The sequence below is a fragment of the Barbus barbus genome (assembly GCF_936440315.1).
Source record: "Barbus barbus genome assembly, chromosome: 25".
NCBI lineage: Eukaryota > Metazoa > Chordata > Actinopteri > Cypriniformes > Cyprinidae > Barbus > Barbus barbus.
In genome coordinates, this window is record NC_136753.1 from 28,237,754 (window position 1) to 28,257,989 (window position 20,236).

General features: G+C 36.1%; 2 protein-coding genes across 3 annotated transcripts in view; both read left to right on the forward strand.

Annotated features, from left to right (window-relative positions):
• The window catches only part of LOC306844609 (neuron navigator 1-like), a 66,651-nt gene extending 47,946 nt beyond the window's left edge, over positions 1–18,705 (forward strand). Inside the window, exons 14-30 of the mRNA XM_079376867.1 lie at positions 745–828; positions 1,760–1,871; positions 1,989–2,110; positions 2,297–2,305; positions 3,391–3,551; positions 3,633–3,795; positions 7,384–7,561; positions 7,668–7,759; positions 8,077–8,172; positions 8,276–8,444; positions 10,750–10,985; positions 12,467–12,621; positions 12,711–12,782; positions 13,778–13,974; positions 14,102–14,220; positions 14,304–14,501; positions 14,971–18,705. Coding sequence (XP_079232993.1) covers positions 745–828; positions 1,760–1,871; positions 1,989–2,110; positions 2,297–2,305; positions 3,391–3,551; positions 3,633–3,795; positions 7,384–7,561; positions 7,668–7,759; positions 8,077–8,172; positions 8,276–8,444; positions 10,750–10,985; positions 12,467–12,621; positions 12,711–12,782; positions 13,778–13,974; positions 14,102–14,220; positions 14,304–14,501; positions 14,971–15,057 — 2,250 coding nt within the window. The 3' untranslated portion in view covers positions 15,058–18,705. The remainder of the gene's footprint in view (positions 1–744; positions 829–1,759; positions 1,872–1,988; positions 2,111–2,296; positions 2,306–3,390; positions 3,552–3,632; positions 3,796–7,383; positions 7,562–7,667; positions 7,760–8,076; positions 8,173–8,275; positions 8,445–10,749; positions 10,986–12,466; positions 12,622–12,710; positions 12,783–13,777; positions 13,975–14,101; positions 14,221–14,303; positions 14,502–14,970) is intronic.
• mybphb (myosin binding protein Hb) overlaps positions 18,699–20,236 on the forward strand; it is a 29,636-nt gene continuing 28,098 nt past the window's right edge. For both annotated transcript variants that reach the window (XM_079376865.1, XM_079376866.1), the window contains exon 1: positions 18,699–19,841. In XM_079376865.1, the coding sequence (XP_079232991.1) occupies positions 19,595–19,841 (247 nt within the window). In that variant the 5' untranslated portion in view covers positions 18,699–19,594. The remainder of the gene's footprint in view (positions 19,842–20,236) is intronic.

The following is a 20,236-nucleotide window of genomic DNA, read 5'->3' on the forward strand; positions in this document are numbered from 1 at the left end:
CTTAGCTTAGCAATTGCAAAATAACATCCACAACATGTTAACAACCCCTTACCAACACTAAGCAACCACTGAGCTACACTTTAGTAACCACTAATCTAGCAGTAACCACATAGCAATGGTTGGCAACTATCCATCACATCCAAGCAACCACTGAGAACACCCCCAAAAAAATACATGGTAAATCCAAGGTACTGATAACCACTGAGAACTCATCAGCAACCACATATCAATGCCTTAGCAGCTATGCAGAACACCCTAGCAACTGCATTCTAGAGCAACCACCTAGCAACACACTAATAACAACTCGATAAACACTTTAGCAACCACATAGAAACACCTAGCAACACACTAATAACCACTGAGAACACCTAAGCAACCACATAGAAACACCCTGGCAACCACCCACAGCAGCCTAGCGTCACAGCGCCATTTTTCCTCAGGAAATGTTGTAGTTGCGTATGTGATGCACTAGCATGCGCTGCTGGAGTCACAATGAGTAGCATGATGGATATTGTATTTTTTATCAGGTTTATTCCATCAACTCTCTGTGTGTCGTCACATGGCAACCTCATGGTTTTGTCCTCCATTCATCCATCTGTCCATCCATCCATTTCCACAGCTGTTCTCGATTCCCGTCCTTTCCCGTCACTCTTTCCCAGTCCAGATGGAGACGTGTGTGTGTGTGTGTGTAATGATCAGTAGTGTATGTCAGACACTAACCTGCACCTGTCTCTGTGTCTGCAGGCTAACCTGGTGGCGGCGTTTGAGCAGAGTCTGGCCCTCATGACGGCACGACTGCAGAATCTGTCAGTCACTTCTGAGCAGAAGGTCACTGTACAGAAACAACACACTGCAGATTTACACGTTAGATTTGACATTTTTTTACCCATCATATAAACATTGTAAAATCTGTGCATTTGCCTACTTTATAAAAACTACTATTGAAATCATGACACTTTATATATATATATATATATATATAAAACAAATAAATAAAAGAATGTAAATAAAGCTAAATTTATGTAGAATTTAAATTTATGTATAAATATAATAGGATTAAATGTATACAAAAAAATTGTTTTCATAAGGATGCATTAAATTGATACATTTAAATGTTGCAAACGATTTCTATTTCAATAAATGCTGTTCGTTTGAACTTTATATTCATTAAAGAATCCTGAAATCAAAATTTATGGTTTCCACAAAACTATGAAGCAGCACAATGTTTTTAACATTGATAATAATCAGAAATGTTTCTTAAGCAGCAAATCAGTATATTAGAATGATTTCTGAATGATCGTGTGACACTGTAGACTGGAGTAATAATGCTAAAAATTCAGCTTTGATCACAGAAATAAATTACATTTTAATATATATTCAAATGGAAACCATTTATTTTAATTTGTAATAATATTTCACAATATTGCTGTTTTTATTGTATTTTTGATTAAATAAATGCAGCTTTTGTGAGCATTTTTTTTTCATTCTTCTGACTTCTTTCAAAAATGCAAGGCTTTTATACACAAATTGACTGTTATTACAATTTGAAATACCAAACAGATAAGTCTGAGCGATGCAGAAAATACAAAAACATATAACTAGTCACATAAAACTTGTGTTATATTGATTTCAGTGAAGTTTCATGGTTTGTTTGTGAAGAGTTTTCTTTTTAAGTTTTTTATTTACAGATTTTGACAGGAATCATATATGTTCATGTTTCATGTTTTAACATTCAAGTATCTTTGGCTTATCATTCCAGGATTCTGAGCTACAGGACCTGAAGGAAACCATAGACGTCCTGAAGACCAAGAACACAGAAGCTCAGTCCATCATTCAAGTGGCCCTCAATGTCCCCGACACCACACCCAAAGGTCTTTTTGGGGGTTTTTTTATTCATTTTCATGCATAAGGCCATTTTTCTTATTATATTTTCTTTTTTTAAACTTGATGGAAGTGTGTGCTAAATGAACACTGATTTTTCCCTTCAGAGCTGCAGATCGACCGGCAGAACTCGTCAGAGAGCATCTCCAGTCTGAACAGCATCACCAGTCACTCCAGCGCCGGCAGCCTGAAGGAACAGGAGGCCAAGAAGAAGAAGAAAAAGAGCTGGGTGAGGATGTGAATAGGAAAATGAAATATCTGCTGGAAAAAAAGTTTTCAGATGGTTTTGTCTTGGCTTCAGGCTGCTCATTTATGATTTAATATGTGTAATATAGATGTAGATGGTCTGTTTCAACGTTGCAATTAAGTATGACTGTGATCTCTTCCCTGTGCTTCCCTGCTCCCTGTTTTACAGGTCTATGAGGTGAGTTGTTTCCCAGCCCATCACAATCACAGCATACTTGAAACTTCTAAAGAAACAATCAATATCTAAATGTGGTCAAAAACTCAGTCAATAAGTCTCAGCAAATTAAAATGGCACAGTATAGTCTGAAATGGATGCTTTCAGGTTTATAATCTGCCGCTTTTAAAGGATGAATTTGTGTTTCAGTAGAATGGCATGCAATATACTGTACAATATACAACGACATATTGACTGCAAAATGAATTTAATACATTTCAAGTGGTTCAAATGTCCTACTACTCTCCATCATTTCATGCAGTCTTGTTTGATGTGTGCTTTGTGATTAATACTATCATAACTAATGTCTGAGACAAGCATATTATTATATTATTATGAACCTTTTCAGAAGCCATATTTAATTTTACAGTTAAAAGCGTGGCTCTGAGAAACAGTGTTATATTACTATTATTTATAGACTATTGTAGTATTTATTAATAGTTTAATCATTTATTGTTATATATATATATATATTTATATAATTCAATTTAATTTTTCATTTTAGCTTTAATAATTTTGTTAGGTGCTTTGGTTAATTTTATATTTATTTTATATACTTTTAAATATATTTCTACATATCTTTAATTTATTTCAGTGTTATTTTTAGTACTTCAACTTGTTTATTTCAGTTAGCTGCCAAGCCAACATTTCTAATTTTCATTTATGTTGAAGTTTTATTTTTTCTATCTATTTATTATTTTATTTTATTTTAAATTTCAGATTTGTAATAGTTTTAGCTCTAGTTTTTGAGAAACATTCATTACGTTGCACTACTAATGCTAGTTGAATGCTTTGCTTCAAAATAAAGAGGCTTGTTGGATCATTTTAACTAAAATGCATTGTTAAGACATTTAATGCATACGCAACCATCACAAACACATCAGATCATATGCAGCATGCCTCCACTGTGATTGTTGTATTGCTTTGTGCTGCCATTATGAATCCAAACCATCTATACTAACTCTGTGAATTCATACTTATTTTTAAAAGACTCGATATGAAGTAGTCTTTAGTTTGGGGGTTGACCCTCATTTCTGCTCTACATATAGCTGAGGAGCTCCTTCAACAAGGCCTTTAGTAAAAAGGGATCCAAAGCGCCATACGCAGATATAGAGGAGATCGCAACGCCGGTCACATCTGCCCCATCTTCACCCAAAATCCAACATGATGTGGATAGCGCCTCCGCAAAGGCCTCGACTTCAACATCGGGGTAAGGAAATGCAATTGTTGATTTTCTTCACAAAATGATTTGAATGTACCTTTCATAGCTTGATGTTGGTATTTACGGCAGATCGTGTGAGGGCCGCGAGGACACTGAGCAGGATGAGAAAGTGGTGTCAGAGTTACGCACGGAACTGTGGGAGAAAGAGCGCAAGCTGACGGACATCCGTTTGGAGGCGCTGAGCTCCGCCCATCAGCTGGAGCAGCTGCAGGAGGCCATGACCAACATGCAGGTGTGTGTGAGACGCTGTTTAGATGAACACAAATTCATGAGCAGGCTTATATTTGCCTGTAAAACTGAGTTCAAGCCTCTGAGTTTTTAGATTAAATAAACATATGTTCAGTGTGTCCAACTTTTGATTGGTCGTCTACATGAGGGTTATGTGAAATTGCTTTTGGCTTCAAATACAGACTACATAAAAATATGTACAATTAAATTAACTAAATAATAAATTTTAATTATAATGTATATATTTAAATTAGTGCTGTCAAACGATTAATTGTGATTTTTTTGTTTACATAATGTATGTGTACTGTTTATTTATTATGTATATGTAAATACACACACATACAGTATATATTTTGATAATATTTACATGTTAATATATTTATACATTTTTATAATTTTTTTTATATTATATATAAATATATTTAATATATAAGCATAACATATTTTCATCAGTGTTAATTTTGGCAGGCATTTTTGATTTAGTCTTAGTCTTTATCTTGAGACGAAAATGCTTAATAGTCTTAGTCACATTTTAGTCATTTGAGTCTATCATAGTTTTAGTCTAGTTTTAGTCATTTGAGTCTTTCATAGTTTTAGTCTAGTTTTAGTCGACGAAGCGTCATTGCATTTTTGTCAACTTTTAGTCAAACTGCAGTTACCAACATTTATTTTGGAAGCTATTTTATATGTGGTATTTAAACAAAAACAGTCATCAATTCTTCTCTCTTTAGACCAAATCAATTAAGCTTATTTAAGAGAAATTTGAATCAAGGATTGAATTTGGAAAAACTGAAATAAATTTTCATTTTTTGGTAGAAATATAAATTAAACTCGTTTTTCAGATACTGTAGGTTTACTTAACAAGTATACATTTATTTAACATCTTTTGGTGGTTAACATTTATGACAGATAATTAGGAATGCTGTCCATTTAAGACGGAAGGTATGTATGTGATAGCCTACTGACATACATTCAGTTTTCACCCACCTGTTTAAGCTCACTTAAACCATAACGGACTGTATTTCCGTGAGATACTCTACATGAGAGACATTTGGACTGCTGTGTGTGTATTTGAGCACTGAGAACTGATCGCGCGCTGTATGAGAACTGAAGAAGTGGAGCGCGCGCGAGAGAGAGCACTTCTATCAGCGCGTTTCCGCCTATCGCACCTTCACTGACTTTAAGTTAATCGACAATGAATTGTGACTCCCGGGAAAAACGGGACGTCTGGTCACCCACTCCCTAACCCTTCGGGTGCTGAGGCCATTGTTTCAGATCGCTATAGTTCGCGTTTTGGTAGCCTATCCGTCCACTGCGGCTGCCATACTGAGACTAGATATGCAAACGCCCCTTATCCAATGACAGAGACGCACATTTTGAAAGACAAGTCAGTTAACTTAGCCTATAGGATGTATTTTGAATGTCCGGTAGTCCTCAAATAACATTTTAGTCCCGTCTCGTCTTGTTAACGAAGACGCGCATAAATTTCGTCATAGTTTTTATCATCAGATATTAGTTTTAGCTCGTCAACGTCTCGTCTTAGTCACAGAAAAAAGGTTCGTTGACGAATATTTTTCGTCGTCGTCTTAGTCAACGAAATTAACACTGATTTTCATTCAATATATACATGCATGTGTTTGTATTTATATATAATAAATATACATAGTAAACACTCAAAACTTTTATTTTGGATGCAATTAATCGCGATTAATCGTTTGACAGCACTAATTTAAATGTATTATTATCATTATTATTATTCTATATGTGTACTGGTTAATGCAAAACAAATTATAATTGCAAGTGTTATATATTTCAATGTATTATTATTATCATTATATATGTATATATGTACAATTAAATTAATAATAACAGTAATTAAAAATTATTTAAAATTATAAATGATTATTATTGTTATTATATAGGTGTACTTGTTAGTTATTAATAATACGAATAATAATTTTGAATAATTGTAATTTTATATATACAGTGCCCTCCATAAGTATTGGAACAGTAAACAAAATTGCTCTGCTGGCTGTGGAGTCAAGACATTTGCAAATATGATTAAAAAGATGAATATGAGATAAAACTACAGAATGTCACATTTTATTATTAGCCGTTTCAACACATACATGTTTTACCAGCTAAGAAGTTCAGCACTTTTAGAGTTCATCCCACTCATTGATGTGAGCATAAGTATTGGGACAGTTGAACATAAGGCAGATATAAAAGATTAAAAGCTATTATTTAGTTGCAGATCCCTTGCGCACAATCACAGCAGTGAGTCTGTGACCCATAGACATCACCAGACTCTTGCTCTCATCCTTTGAAATACTTTTCCCAGCCTTTAATGCAGCCAATTCCAATTGTTGCTTGTTTTGGGGAGTTTCTGCCTTTACTCTCCTCTCCAGCTGCTGAAATTCATGTTCAATCAGATTTAAATCTGGAGATTGACTTGAGCAATCTAAGACTTTCCATTTCTTTGCTCTTATAAATTCCTTGACTGAACTGGCAGGGTGTTTTGGGTCATTGTCCTGATGCAATATGAAGCACTTCCCAATTAATCTGGTGGCATTTTCCTGAATATTGGTAGGCAAGATGGTTTTGTACCCTTCCAAATTCATTCTGCTGCTGTCATCATACATTAAGTCATCAGTAAAATTGAGAGGGCCTGTTCCAGAGACAGCCATGCATGCCCATGCCATGACACCACCTCCACCATGCTTTACAGATGCGGCTGTATGCTTGGGATCATTTGCAGTAGTTCCCTTTTTTTTTTGCTTTCCCATCACTTAGATAAAGGTTAATCTTTGTCTCATCGGTCCATAAACACATTTCCAAAACTTTTCTGGCTCACCTTTGTGCTTTTTTGCTAACTCTAATCTTGCCTTTCTATGTTTGGTGCTGGTCAGAGGTTTGCATCTTGCTGTGTAGCATCTGTAATTCTGTGTCAAAGCCTCCTGAGGACAGTAGATTGTCAGAGCATCACCCCAGCTTTCTGGAAGTTGTTGGTGATTTTACAGACACGTCTTTTAGGGTTAATTTTCACAGCTTTTATGATTTGTCTGTCATCAACTACTGTTGTTTTCTCAGCCGATCAGGTCGTTGTTGGTTTCTGGTGTTGCTGGTGGTTTCCAAACTCTTGATTTCTCCATGCCCTTTGTTTTTGCTAGAGCTCTAATTGACTTCCTCTTTTCTTTTAGCATCCAAATTGCTTGCTTTTCTCTCAAAGTCAGATCCCTCATCTTCATCCTGGTTTGTGTGCGTCATCATTGAATGCAAGATTCAGAATGCAGAAGTAATGGATATAACTGAAACTGATAACATTCCCTGCTTTTAATATCTGAAGAATTAATGCAACAGGACACAGCTGATCACTTAGAAAGACCTGTGACGCAACTACTCCAATACTTATGCTCACATCAGATAGAGGGATGAAACTCTAAAAGTGCTCTATATTACTCTATATTAAACTCTATATTATTTAGGCACGCTGGTTAATAAGAAGTAGTATGAAATTGAATGTGAACATTAAATGTGTAATACTTAGGTTTCTTCATTTGCAATTTAAGTCCCTTAATAAATGCATTGACAGATGACGGTGGAAAACCTGAAGGCGGAGAATGACCAGCTGAAGACGAGTGGCCCCTCCTCCAGACCTCCGAGCTCCACCTCCCAGTCCTCTGGCCTCGGGTCATTGGGCGTCTCATCACCACGGCAATCGGTGTCGTCTTTTGGAAAAACCGGCATGGGACAAAATGAGCCTTACCCAGGTCATACATTTACACACAAAGATTTCATGCTTAAAATATGGAGTTTTCACATCCAAACGCTCTTGAATTTGACACTTTCTCACTGTAGTGTCTGTTCATCTCATAGATGTGTTTCAAAGCCCCACCACGACTTTGCAGAAGGATGGAAGTCTCGTCAGAGTGTTGGTCCGCATACCCATTCAGCACCTCTTCAAAGATGTAAGTGCTTTACACAAGCATCTTCACCCTGATGAGTCAACTGATCATGTATTCTACATCATAAAACGCATTTTCTGATTCTAAATTTTAATTGGACGAGCCACATATGAGCCAGTACCGAATACTGTTGTTATATATTTATAAATCATTGTAGTTTGCCATTGTCATTGTATTATTTTCATGCTATTATAGCATTTATTAATATTTTGATTTTATTTTTACATTTTCAATTTTCATAAGTTTCGTAATATTTAAAAACGATTTGTTTTGTTTCACAACCATAAACAACTTTTTAAAATCAGATGTCTCATTCATAGGAGGTGAAACAGCTGGAGTTTTTCATCGGCACGGTTAAAATCAGTGGACAGACCGAGTGGTTTTCTCTGGACTCTGCAGTTATCCAGGCTTTTAAAGTGAGTGCCGTCTGCTGCCTTCTGAGGGACAGAAACATCCACACATTTAGACACGAAATAAATGATGCTGAAGAGCTCTTCTCCTGTCACCGTGTGTCTGTAGGAGTATTTGGCAGTGGTGGACCCCGGCTCCACTCTCGGTCTCTCTCAGGACTCCATCTACAGCTACAGCCTAAGCCATCTGAAGAGGGTTCTGGGAGTGCAGCCGCCCGAGACGCCTCCTGTGCGCCTCTACAGCAAAGGCTCCTCCTGCATCAGCGTGACTCTGAAAGGTCAGTGTGCTGAGGCTGCTGGGTAACGATGGGAACGGTGCATGTGTGTCCAACTCCAATCTTGTACTGTAGGTATTGAGTCACCTCAAGCCATACACTTAATACAGTTTAATGAACACAACTGAAATGTGAACATCAATTTTATTTTATTTTATGTATATATATACACATATATATTATTTACCATATAAATACTTAATTGTGTCAAACCTTATATTATACCTAGAAATGTATATGGTGTGGAGAAAAAAACAAACATGTATGTGACCCTGGACCACAAAACCAGTCTTAAGTCGCTGGGGTATATTTATAGCAATAGCCAACAATACATTGAATGGGTCAAAATTATTGATTTTTCTTTTTTGCCAAAAATCATTAGGATATTAAGTAAAGATCATGTTCCATGAAGATATTTTGTAAATTTCCTACTGTAAATGTATCAAAACTTAATTTTTGATTTGTAATATGCTTTGTTAAGAACTTCATTTGGACAACTTTAAAGGCGATTTTCTCAATATTATTATTATTTTTTTTTATTTTTTTTTGTTTTGCACCCTCAGATTCCAGATCTGATCCAGATTTTCAAATAGTTGTATCTCAGCCAAATATTGTCCTATCCTAACAAATACATAAATGAAAAGCTTATTTATTCAGATTTCAGATTCAGAAATCTCAATTTTGAAAAATGTACCCTTATGACTGGTTTTGTGGTCCAGGATGTATATATATGTATATATACATATTAATACTTCAAATAAAACTATTATTATTCTTATTATTATTGTTGTTGTTATTAGATGCCCTGGTTAATGCTACTACTACTAATAATAATAACATTACTTTTACATACTTTATATATTATTTTTATTTCTATATTTTACATAAAATAAATGCTTAATTGTGGACAATTTTATGCTTTATTTCCTGCATCTGAAATTCCTTCCTTTTACAGTTACAATTTCTAACAGCGCTGAAACACTTTCAAGTTGTTTTACTGTCCGTAAGCTAGTAAATGCTCTGACAGTATTCAGTATTTTTCCATATAAACTGTAAGCCATTATTTTCAGATTTCCATCTTCAGTAACCGTCAACAAACAATGCAAATAGCCACAGGCAGTGCTGCAGTGTGAATGAGGTATTTTGATAGCTCAAATCCCCAGAGAAGAGCAATATAGCGCTAATGTTTCTGACTGTAACAGCAGCCAGCAGGAGGTGTGATTGAACAGCAGAACACCGCCGCCCTCCACAATCCCATCATTCCTGAGCTCTCAGTCTGATATATGACCCAGGGAATTGGGGCCATTACCCAGACTTCCCTGGGCTTGGTCTAGGCGTTATTTTAAGCACATGCTGCAATTCAATGTTGTTTATTGAGGTGGTGTGATGCTATAGACCACCCAGACTCAAGAAAACACACTCATTTGCCTATTCTCTCTCTCTCCCTCTCTCTCTTGAAGAAAATGTGTGCTCCCTCTTTTCTGGGTGTAATTTCTTCTTGTACTGCATTAAAAAAATACTTTACATACAGTCTTATGATTTTAAAAAATAGCCTACATCTTTAATCAGAAGCATTAAAACATGTACATTAATACAACAGATTAATAGTAACATTAGTCATGGTTACATTATCATTATTAGTCTGAATAGGGTGACATTATAAACATAATGCAATGGTATATTATATTATATTTTTATTATGTTTGTTTTTTTCACTGATACTGTACATTTAACTATTATTTCTGTTGCACATTATATTGTTTTGATGTGTTATGTCACTTATGAAATTGAAAACAGCTTGCAAAATGGAGCTTTTGCTGTCTTTAAAAAAATCAAGCAATAAAATATAATTATAATAATCAACATGTCAGCTATAATAATAAAAAGTGGTTATTTGTTTGAGCCAAAAGTTTTCTTTATTTTTACAGTGCATAAAATTGTATTTAAATTCATTTATTTTAAATAATAATTATATAATAATATATTTAGAATAATAATGATAGAATAATATTATTATTATTACATAAAGATATAATTTTTATGCTTAAATTTATATTAGAAATAACCACAATAAACCTCTAGCTTACTCTTGAATATGTAAAAAAGCTTCCTACACACACACACACACACACACACACACACACATATATACATATATAGAGGTTATTTTACTCTGCAAATTGCTTGTAAATGTCATTCATTTGTTGCTTTAGATAAATGCATCTATAAGACTAGTTGTAAATGTAATGTAAAACCTGTTATCTGTATTGTACTGATTTTGGCATGTCATTGTTTACCCTGAATGCAGGACTGAAGGAGAAGTGTGTGGACGTTCTGGTGTTTGAGACGCTCATCCCCAAGCCCATGATGCAGCATTACATCAGTCTGCTGCTCAAGCACCGGCGCTTGATCTTATCGGGCCCCAGCGGCACAGGGAAGACCTACCTCACCTACCGCCTCGCTGAGTACCTGGTGGAGCGCAGCGCTCGAGAGGTTACGCCCGCCATCACCACCACCTTCAACATGCACCGCCAGTCCTGCAAGGTACACAGAGCAACCAAAACAGACACCTGAACATAAGATATTCATATTCAGAGACGTTACTTTTGATCATCATGCTTAAGACCATTTTCAGTTATATTATTGACAATTAATTTTAACACTATCAGATAAGAACAAAACTTGAACTGAATTGAGCTGGATAATGGCACTTTGGTCTGAAATCATTTTACAATTGATGAACTTTGATGACACTGTTACTGAATCAACACTTAACTAAATTGAGCTGAATAATGAAAAGCTTTATATTTCAGATAAATGCTGTTCTTTTGAACCGTGTGTTCATCGTAAAATCCTGAAAAAATGTACACGACAGTTTTCAGCATCGATAATAATCTGAAATATTTCTTAAGCAACAAATTAGCATATTAGAAGGATCATGTGACACTCAAGACTGGAGTAATGATGCTGAAAATGTTGCGACACAGGAATAAATTACATTTTAAAATATATTCAAATACAAAACAGTTTATATTTGACAATATTACTGTTTTTGCTGTATTTTGGATCAAATAAATGCAGGCTTACATACATAAATATACATAAATAATAAAACAAGCCATAATGAATCCCTGTCTAATTCTTTAAACTTGCCATTGTGAGTAGTTGACAGTTTTTTTTTTTATTTGTTTCATAATTGATGAACTTTGCAACATTGACAGTGTTATTGAACTAAATTAAATCAACACTGAACTTAATTGAGCTGCAAAATGACACTTGTCTTCAATAGAGCTGAATTTTATGGCAATTTCTATGTTTAGGAGGATAGTAATATTTATACTATTATAAAGATGTCATCAAAGATGTCACATTGCCATAATGAATAAATAAAGTTTGAAATGAATAATGACACTATTGTCTTCTTTACAGCTATTTTACAGCTGAAATGTAATAACTGATGTGTTTTGCAGAATTGGCTCTTTTATTTTCTTGTTTATTACTGTGAAGCTGCTTTGAAACAATCTGTGTTTTATAAAGTGCTCTATGAATAAATGTGACCCTGGACCACAAAACCAGTCTTAAGTGTCAATTTTTCAAAACTGAGATTCATACATTATCTGAAAGCTGAATAAATAATCTTTCCATTGATGTATGGTTTGTTAGGATCGGACAATATTTGGCCGAAATACAACTATTTGAAAATCTGGAATCTGAGGGTGCAAAAAAAAATCTAAATATTGAGAAAATCGTCTTTAAAGTTGTCCAAATGAAGATCTTAGCAATGCATATGTCTAATAAAAAATGAAGTTTTGATATATTTATAGTAAGAAATTTACAAAATATCTTCATGGAACACGATCTTAATATCCTAATGATTTTTGGCATAAAAGAAAAATTGATAATTTTGACCCTTACAATGTACTTTTGGCTATTGCTACAAATATACCCCAGCGACTTAAGACTGCTTTTGTGCTCCAGAGTCACATATGTGATTTGAATTGTGTTTTTGTTTTTTTTCCCAACAGGACCTTCAGCTCTATCTGGCCAATCTGGCCAATCAGATCGATCGGGAGAGCAGCACAGCTGAGATCCCATTGGTTGTTATCTTGGATGATGTGCATGATGCAACATCCCTCAGTGAACTTGTTAACGGTGCTTTAACCTGTAAATATCATAAATGGTGAGTGAATCCTCTTCTACACCAAAATGACTAGTGGGTTTTCCAGTCATCTTAAAGGTGTCAAGAGCGGTTTTGTTTCTCTTTCTCAGTCCATATATAATAGGGACAACCAATCTGCCTGTGAAGATGACCCCTAACCATGGCCTACACCTCAGCTTCAGGTTGGTACTAAAATACACGGACCTTTTAGCTTCCTGTTGAGAGTCAGTGAGGAACAGCTGTGACGTGTTGCCCCTCCTGCTTTTGTTTTCATTGTCACTTTGGGTGACACTAAAATATTCTTGCCTTTTCACTACCTATATACTGCAAAATGATGCCTAATTTTCATATTTTATAGTGTTAAAATTTACATTTTATTATGCCTTACACCGTATGGCCTAACTCGCGTTTGCAACAAATAATGCCAAACCACAATTCTAAGCATAGGAGTGCTAGTTTTCTCTCATATCACTCCTCAGTCTCTTTTTTCAGACATAAAATATAACAAATATCAAATAATGTCACTATAAATAAAAGTTACATGTCCATTTGGTCATTTATTGACAAGTAGCCATGATAAGTAGGTCAGCAGGTCATTATTGCAAAATAAAGCTCTTCAGGATAATATAAGGCCTTCATCACTGTGTTTGGGGTTTATTTTTACACAATGACTGGCTGACTGGCTTTACACACACATTCATGATATGATAGGGTTTAATGTTAGCAAATGAGATATACACAAATTTGCTGAAATTTATATTTTTGTGAAATATTTACTTAAAACAATTTAAATGTCATTTATTCCAGAGATCAAAGCTGAATTTTCAGCATCATTACTCCATTCTTCAGTGTCACATGATCCTTCAGAAATCATTCTAATATGCTGATTTGTTGCTTAAGAAACATTTCTTCTTTTTGTTGAAAACAGTTGCTCTTTACTGTTTTGAGGACATCTCGTTTTTCAGGATTTTGTGAAGAATAGAAAGTACAAAACAACAGCATTTACTTACAATAGAATTTTTTGGCTCATTACAAATGCCTTTTCTCTCACTTTTGATCAATTTAATGCATCGTTGCTGGATAAAAGTATTAATTAATAAAATTACTGACCCCAAACTTTTGAACGGTGCTCTATTCATCAGTTTTCGTATTTGTTTTACATGTGTCCTCTATACAGGATGGTGATGTTTTCCAATAACGTCGAGCCAGCAAACGGGTTCCTAGTACGTTACTTGCACAGAAAGCTAATGGAGGCTGAAGATCCCAGGAGAGTGAAGAATGAAGATCTGCAGCGAGTGTTGGACTGGGTGCCCAGACTCTGGTACCACCTCCACACCTTCCTGGAGAAACACAGCACCTCTGATTTCCTCATTGGTTAGTTTCATTATTATATCGGCACCAGATTGGATGAGGACGAGGAGGCATTTTTTTTAAATAACAAGCTTGATGTGCCTAATTCAGGGAGTATTTCATCTGTGTGGTCCAATCTGTGTTGCCGTAGGTCCCTGCTTCTTCTTGTCCTGTCCAGTAACAGTAGAGGAATTCCGCACGTGGTTTATCGATCTTTGGAATCACTCAATCATCCCATACCTGCAGGAAGGAGCCAAAGATGGCATTAAGGTGGGTCGAATTATCCCAAACTTGAAGATAAATTTAACCAGTCGGTCAGAATGCCACTTTCTACCTGGTCAAATGAACTGCAGGTTCACGGGCAGAAGTCGGTGTGGGAGGATCCGGTGGAGTGGGTCAGAGGATCTCTGCCCTGGCCGTCTGCTCAGCAAGACCAGGCCAAACTCTTCCACCTGCCTCCCCCGAGCACAGGCCCCGGCAGCCCCAGCCAGCCAGGAGACGACCGGCCACATAAGGAAACGCCGCCCAGCTCCGTCGAGTCAGATCCACTGGTCAGTGTGTGGATTAGGGCTGTCAGCATTAATAAAATTATTTATTTAAATCTATACATTTCCTTTATATATATATATATATATATATATATATATATATATATACACACACACACACACTGTAACTAGATATAAACCTAACTGTAAATAATCAAATTTACATTTATATATTCATATTTGTATCTATACGTAATATGAAGCAATTCATTCTTGACTATTTTATAGACTTTATTAGTGACATTGGAAATCTAAATTTTATACTTTTTTTCCCAGCCAAAAAATACTTGAGTTATACGGTATAATTAACTTTAATATATGCACAATTCAAACCTCAGTTCATTCTTTAGTGGATAAACATTCATTAAAACGAGTAAGTACTAAATATATATTTAATGGCTTCCCCCATATCAGCGCACACGAGAAATATCTCATTATTTTCTCGTTCCTGTAATCTCTGCTCTTTTCCCAGATGGCTATGCTGTTAAAACTACAAGAGGCTGCCAATTACATCGAGTCACCAGAGAAAGAAACAGATCCAAAACTCCCTCCTCTCTGAACATCTCCTCCATCTCTCCTGCCGCCCATGTCGAGGTCCAAACTCCCAACAGCTGCCCCACCTGCAGATGACACTGTACTGTTACTATAAATGCTGTTAGTGCATTTCACCCACTCGTTTATTATATTATCCATCCCACATTTTTCATTTCAATCCAATGTCCCTTACAGAAAAGTACTGTAGCGGTACTGTGGTTCAGTGATGCTATCAGATGGTAATACCGTGGTACTTTCTCATATGGTTAGTTGACTTGTTCTGCAGTATGACATGCTATACGACCATTTTAAACAGCATTTTGCTCTTTTAAAGTTATGCATGCAGCATGCATAATAATGAGCTCCTATGAATCGTAAAAGTACACAGAGTATTTGTAGTGGTAAAAATGGATGTGTTGCACCTCAGGACCTTTAAAATGAACTAGTGATGGCAAAAATCATGGTTAAAATGGTAGAAGAACTTCAGGAAGAAATGGTGACCCATTACACCACCTAAATCTACACTTTTCTCTATACGTTCATTTATTTAAACCTTTGCAAAATAGTTTGAATATTGGTGGTGATCCATAAAACTATCCCTATACCGTGGTATACTGAGTAAATAACATGGTATTATCATGTTAGTGACCAAACCATGGTAATACCACCACAGCCGGTTCATCCATGGTAAATTTTAGTTTTTACCATAGTACTTTTATGTAAGGGCTTGCAAAAACAATATTTGGTCATGAAACGTAACTCTTTCTCATAACAAAAATGATGAAAATGATCATTTTATAGCACTTCTGTCTGCATATTTCCGTTTATGGACGCTTTAGTACATATGTAATTCTCTTTACGGGAACCTTTACTGTTCCACTGCTGCCCGTATTAACAACTCAACGATACAGGTGCTAAAATCGCTAGTGTGCGCGCGTGACTTAGATATTGGGAAATAGTATGTGTCTCACTTAATAATGAAACACTTTACAGGCCACTTTAGCCTATGCTGCTTTTTGTACGCTTCTTTCTTTCACGTATGAATATGGCCACAGCATAAGCTAGTTTAACCCCAGAAACACTTATGCAGACTGCATTACACCTTCTTCCTCTTTCTAACACAGTGAATGCCTTACAACAGATTCTAAGCGTGCTATCGTGTTCCCTCCTCACTCTCTAGGGAGCAGAGTTAAGCAAAGTTCAGAAATGAACTTTCATGAAATGAAATTGGAAACGAACAGGATGTCGGATTGGATTTAAAATAAAAGTGAGAGGAATTTACTGAATTGCTAATCAAATTGTGGTTTGTAGAAAACAGATGAATGATATTTCAACCTTAAAACCGAAATGTATTAATAAACTTGTAGTCTTTGAATTTCATTCCATGTTAATGCATGCTCAAAACTGATGCTTGGGTTCCCTCGAAAGTTCCCACAGCACACAAAAGCACCTCAGTAACACATAAGATCATTTGCATTTGGAGAGACGGACCGTTTTTGTGCACTTTGATTTACTGTAATGATACTGTAGAGACGTTTTACTTGGCTTTGACACTGATCTCAGCTCAGGGGTTTGGTTATCTCAGGCCTCTAATTAGATTCAATACAGCTACTTTCTCAGTTACTGCTCTCTTTGTAGCAAATGGTGCAAATGTAGAAAACCAAATACTCAGTGCTTTATTCAGTATGAGCCTTTTATTTGAAGTACTAGAGACGTACCCCAGTAAAGTGCACACGGATGGAAGACGAATATTATCTTTGATTATTTGGTGCTATTCTCTATCACTATTGGAAAACATGAAATGGCACTTGACATCCAATAGCCTTAGTCCTGTGGCATTTAAGGGCATCTTTATGTACAACCAAGTGATCGTTTTATTTATACAATCCTTTTAGTCGTAGTTTTGGAGCTGTAAGCATTAAGTTTCTTTAGACGTAGTTTAAACATCGCACTAAAAACCCACCATGAAATCACTCTGTCAGAGTAAATCAGCCTTCTTTTTAATAGTACTATAAGAACATATCAAACCGCACAGCATTTCTCTGAAGCTTACGATTAATATCAATTAATATGTTGCGCACTAACGAGAGTAGTGTACACTACATCCATACGTCCTCAACGCTCACACAGAAGAGGATTCGCTCACAGAAAGCAGTGGTGGACCAGTAATTTCCCATCTCTGTACCTGAAACTAGTGTACAAACATGCATGTAGGTAAGATCTGGGCTATTAAAGTTCAAATCTAACTCAAATCATTTCATTCCTTTCTATTCATCTGTACTGCATTATCATTACTCTACAGTGTAAATATGATTTTCGTAGTTCCTTCTCCAAAAAATGAGGGTTTATTAACCAAATAGAGAGAGACTCGTAATGTTCAAGATGGCAAAACGATCTTGTTATTTTAGCCTCCTTCAGTTGCGCTGCTGCTGCTTCAAGTCTAATATGTGACTTTTATATTTGATTACATTCCAGACATGAGACAGTGTGTCAATGGCTTTTGTTGCTTACCTGCTGAAGATCCTAGCTGGCCATTTGCAGTTTCATTTTATATCAAGAAATGCTACTGCAACAAAATATTACATTTCATAACCGCAGCATGTCAGTGAATTACCACTGATATTAAATCTGGATAAGCGAATAAAGCTAATCATTGAGGGAATAAATCTCATTCCGATTTCATTGTCAGCAGCTATTCTTTGTTTTAAAAAGACGTTTATTAGTGTGACTAAAGCCGCTGAACACTGTCTGCATCATGTTATTGTGCCTGTGACCGTGTGATAGCTGTGCTGTTTTGTGCAAAGTCCCATTTAATGCGACAATTCAGCAACTTTTTACTGTCTACTTTGTCTGTCCTGGAATGGTAATGACAGCACATGGATGGTGACTGATAAAACTGGATTTTTACATTGATTTCACTGTCTGTCGCTCATAATTCCGTTGCTGTTTTCACTCTTTAATGCACCTTTTTATGTGGACTATATTGTTGCAATAATTTGTCATGCGTGTTAAACAGAGTCAGGAACTCCCTTTGATAAAGACTTTGGGTCAAGTTTGGGCAACTGGTGAATGCGAACCTACGGATCTTTAATATCAGGTGGTGTGGTTTTATGTAAAGTATTTCAAAGAGGACCAATGAAAAATATAAAGATAATATTACAGATGGTGAGAAGTTGCTGAATAGTCCCTTCACTTCATGCAATGCTTGATATTGATTCAAAAGTCCAGTACTATTACATAAACGGTAATATGATGGTAGAAGATGTAAATTACAATGTGCTATGGGTTTCTAAATGTTGTAAACGCATGTCACCTAGTGTGAAGCAGAACTACGGATGTCTTCTATCTAATTTGGGGTCGTATAAAAGGAATGATTTTAGTTTCTTTATATTGTAATGTTCCCCCAAATTATTGTTTGTACGACTTCAGTTCCATTTTGTACAGAACGTTATAAACGTAAACATTGTACATAGCGTGGCCCTGCATTTGCAACAACAATCATTTAAGAAAAAAACAATGTCATTAAGAAATGTGGTTTGTAAGGAAGACTTGTGCTTTTGTTACTGAAGGAATGGCCCAGTACATGAAAACTGGCATGCTTCGGATGTTCGTAATATGACCACCAAGACGTTGTCCATCTGTCATAATAAAACCACAACATTCGTTAACTGTGTTCTTTGTCATGTCTTATGTTTTCACAGTATGCAGAGTAAAAATTTTTAGTTTTTACTTTTAAACTACTTTTGCTCCTTACCTTAAACATAAAAGTTTATGTAATTTGTGGAATTAAATCAGTTTAGTATGTACTTCATTTTCTGCAAAATATCATTTTTATTATTTGTAACCTACCGTATTCGGTTATTTGAGTGCATCATCCAGGTATTTAAAGTGCACTTTTTCTTTTTGGAATTTTTAGTGTGAATTCTAATATTAGTGTGAATACTCACACTAGCCTATTTGTACTATGAATGTTATAAGTATGCAATTTGGGATGCACCTATAGTATTTTTATTGTATGGTTTTGATCAAATGTGAGATTCGCTGTATCTTTTTGCAATAATAAATACAATTTTGGAGTAGTTGTTGCTATGGTTACCACCTCACCAATTCCTGGGCCCAATACTTAGCGACAAAAACATCTAATCTACAACTGTGCACTTTTTCTTTTTGGAATTTTCAGTGTGAACACACTACTAACACTATTTATACTACGAAACGTCATAGAATAGTGCACAAGTACCCAGTTTGGGACTCACCTTAGGCTACATCTTGTCCTTTCTAAAGCCTTAAAATGCAGTTTACCTTTTATTTTCTGGCATTTCAAATCGATTAAATGCCCCTCCCCCACCCTCAGTACTCGCACTTCTTATCGGCAGTGAAACTCGACTGTGAGTACATACAGCTATGCTTAGGGCTCTGCTGTGCTCCCTCACTAGTCACTTGAAACTCTCGAGGGGAGGAGTTGAGTAGCCACATGCCTTAGGCTATAAATCTGGGGTGACCCATCTTCAGACTGAGCCGAAGGACTTACAAGGTCAGAGGGATCCCAAAAGCGGACAAGCATGCCGGCAAAACCAGCCCCGATTAAGAAGTCGGCTAAGGCCGCCAAGAAGGAGGAACCGGCCCCGGCACCCGCACCCGAACCAGCGCCCGAGCCCGCTCCCGCTCCCGCACCTGAGCCCGCCCCCGCTGAACCAGCCCCCGCCGAACCTGCCCCCGCGGAAGTCGCTCCAGCGGAGGCAGCCCCGGCTGAAGCAGCCCCGGTGGAGGCACCTCCTGCTGAAGCCCCACCAGCCGAACCCGCTGCAGGTACTGAGTGTGTACAGAGACCCCAAACTAAATCATGGATCTTAAAAAGTGCATTCTAAATGGATACTAATGGATGAATATCTTTAAGAAAGAGCATAGCTTTTCTTAAAAGAGTAAAATTAGTCATATTTAAGTCCAACATTGTAAGAAAAAAACGAAATTATAATTTGCATAAATAATAATAAGAATTATCAATTCATGATGATGAATCAGTATTAATAAAACTGATTACAGCAAATATTGCTATGAAGTATACATTCAAGTACTACTTTATAATTTAAATAATAAATCATTACAGTGATGGTTTCATTTTTAACATTTATGTGTAATAAGAATTAGAAGAAGAATTTGCTTAATTGTCATGTTACCTTGCAAAGAAAAACCAAAAATAGTGT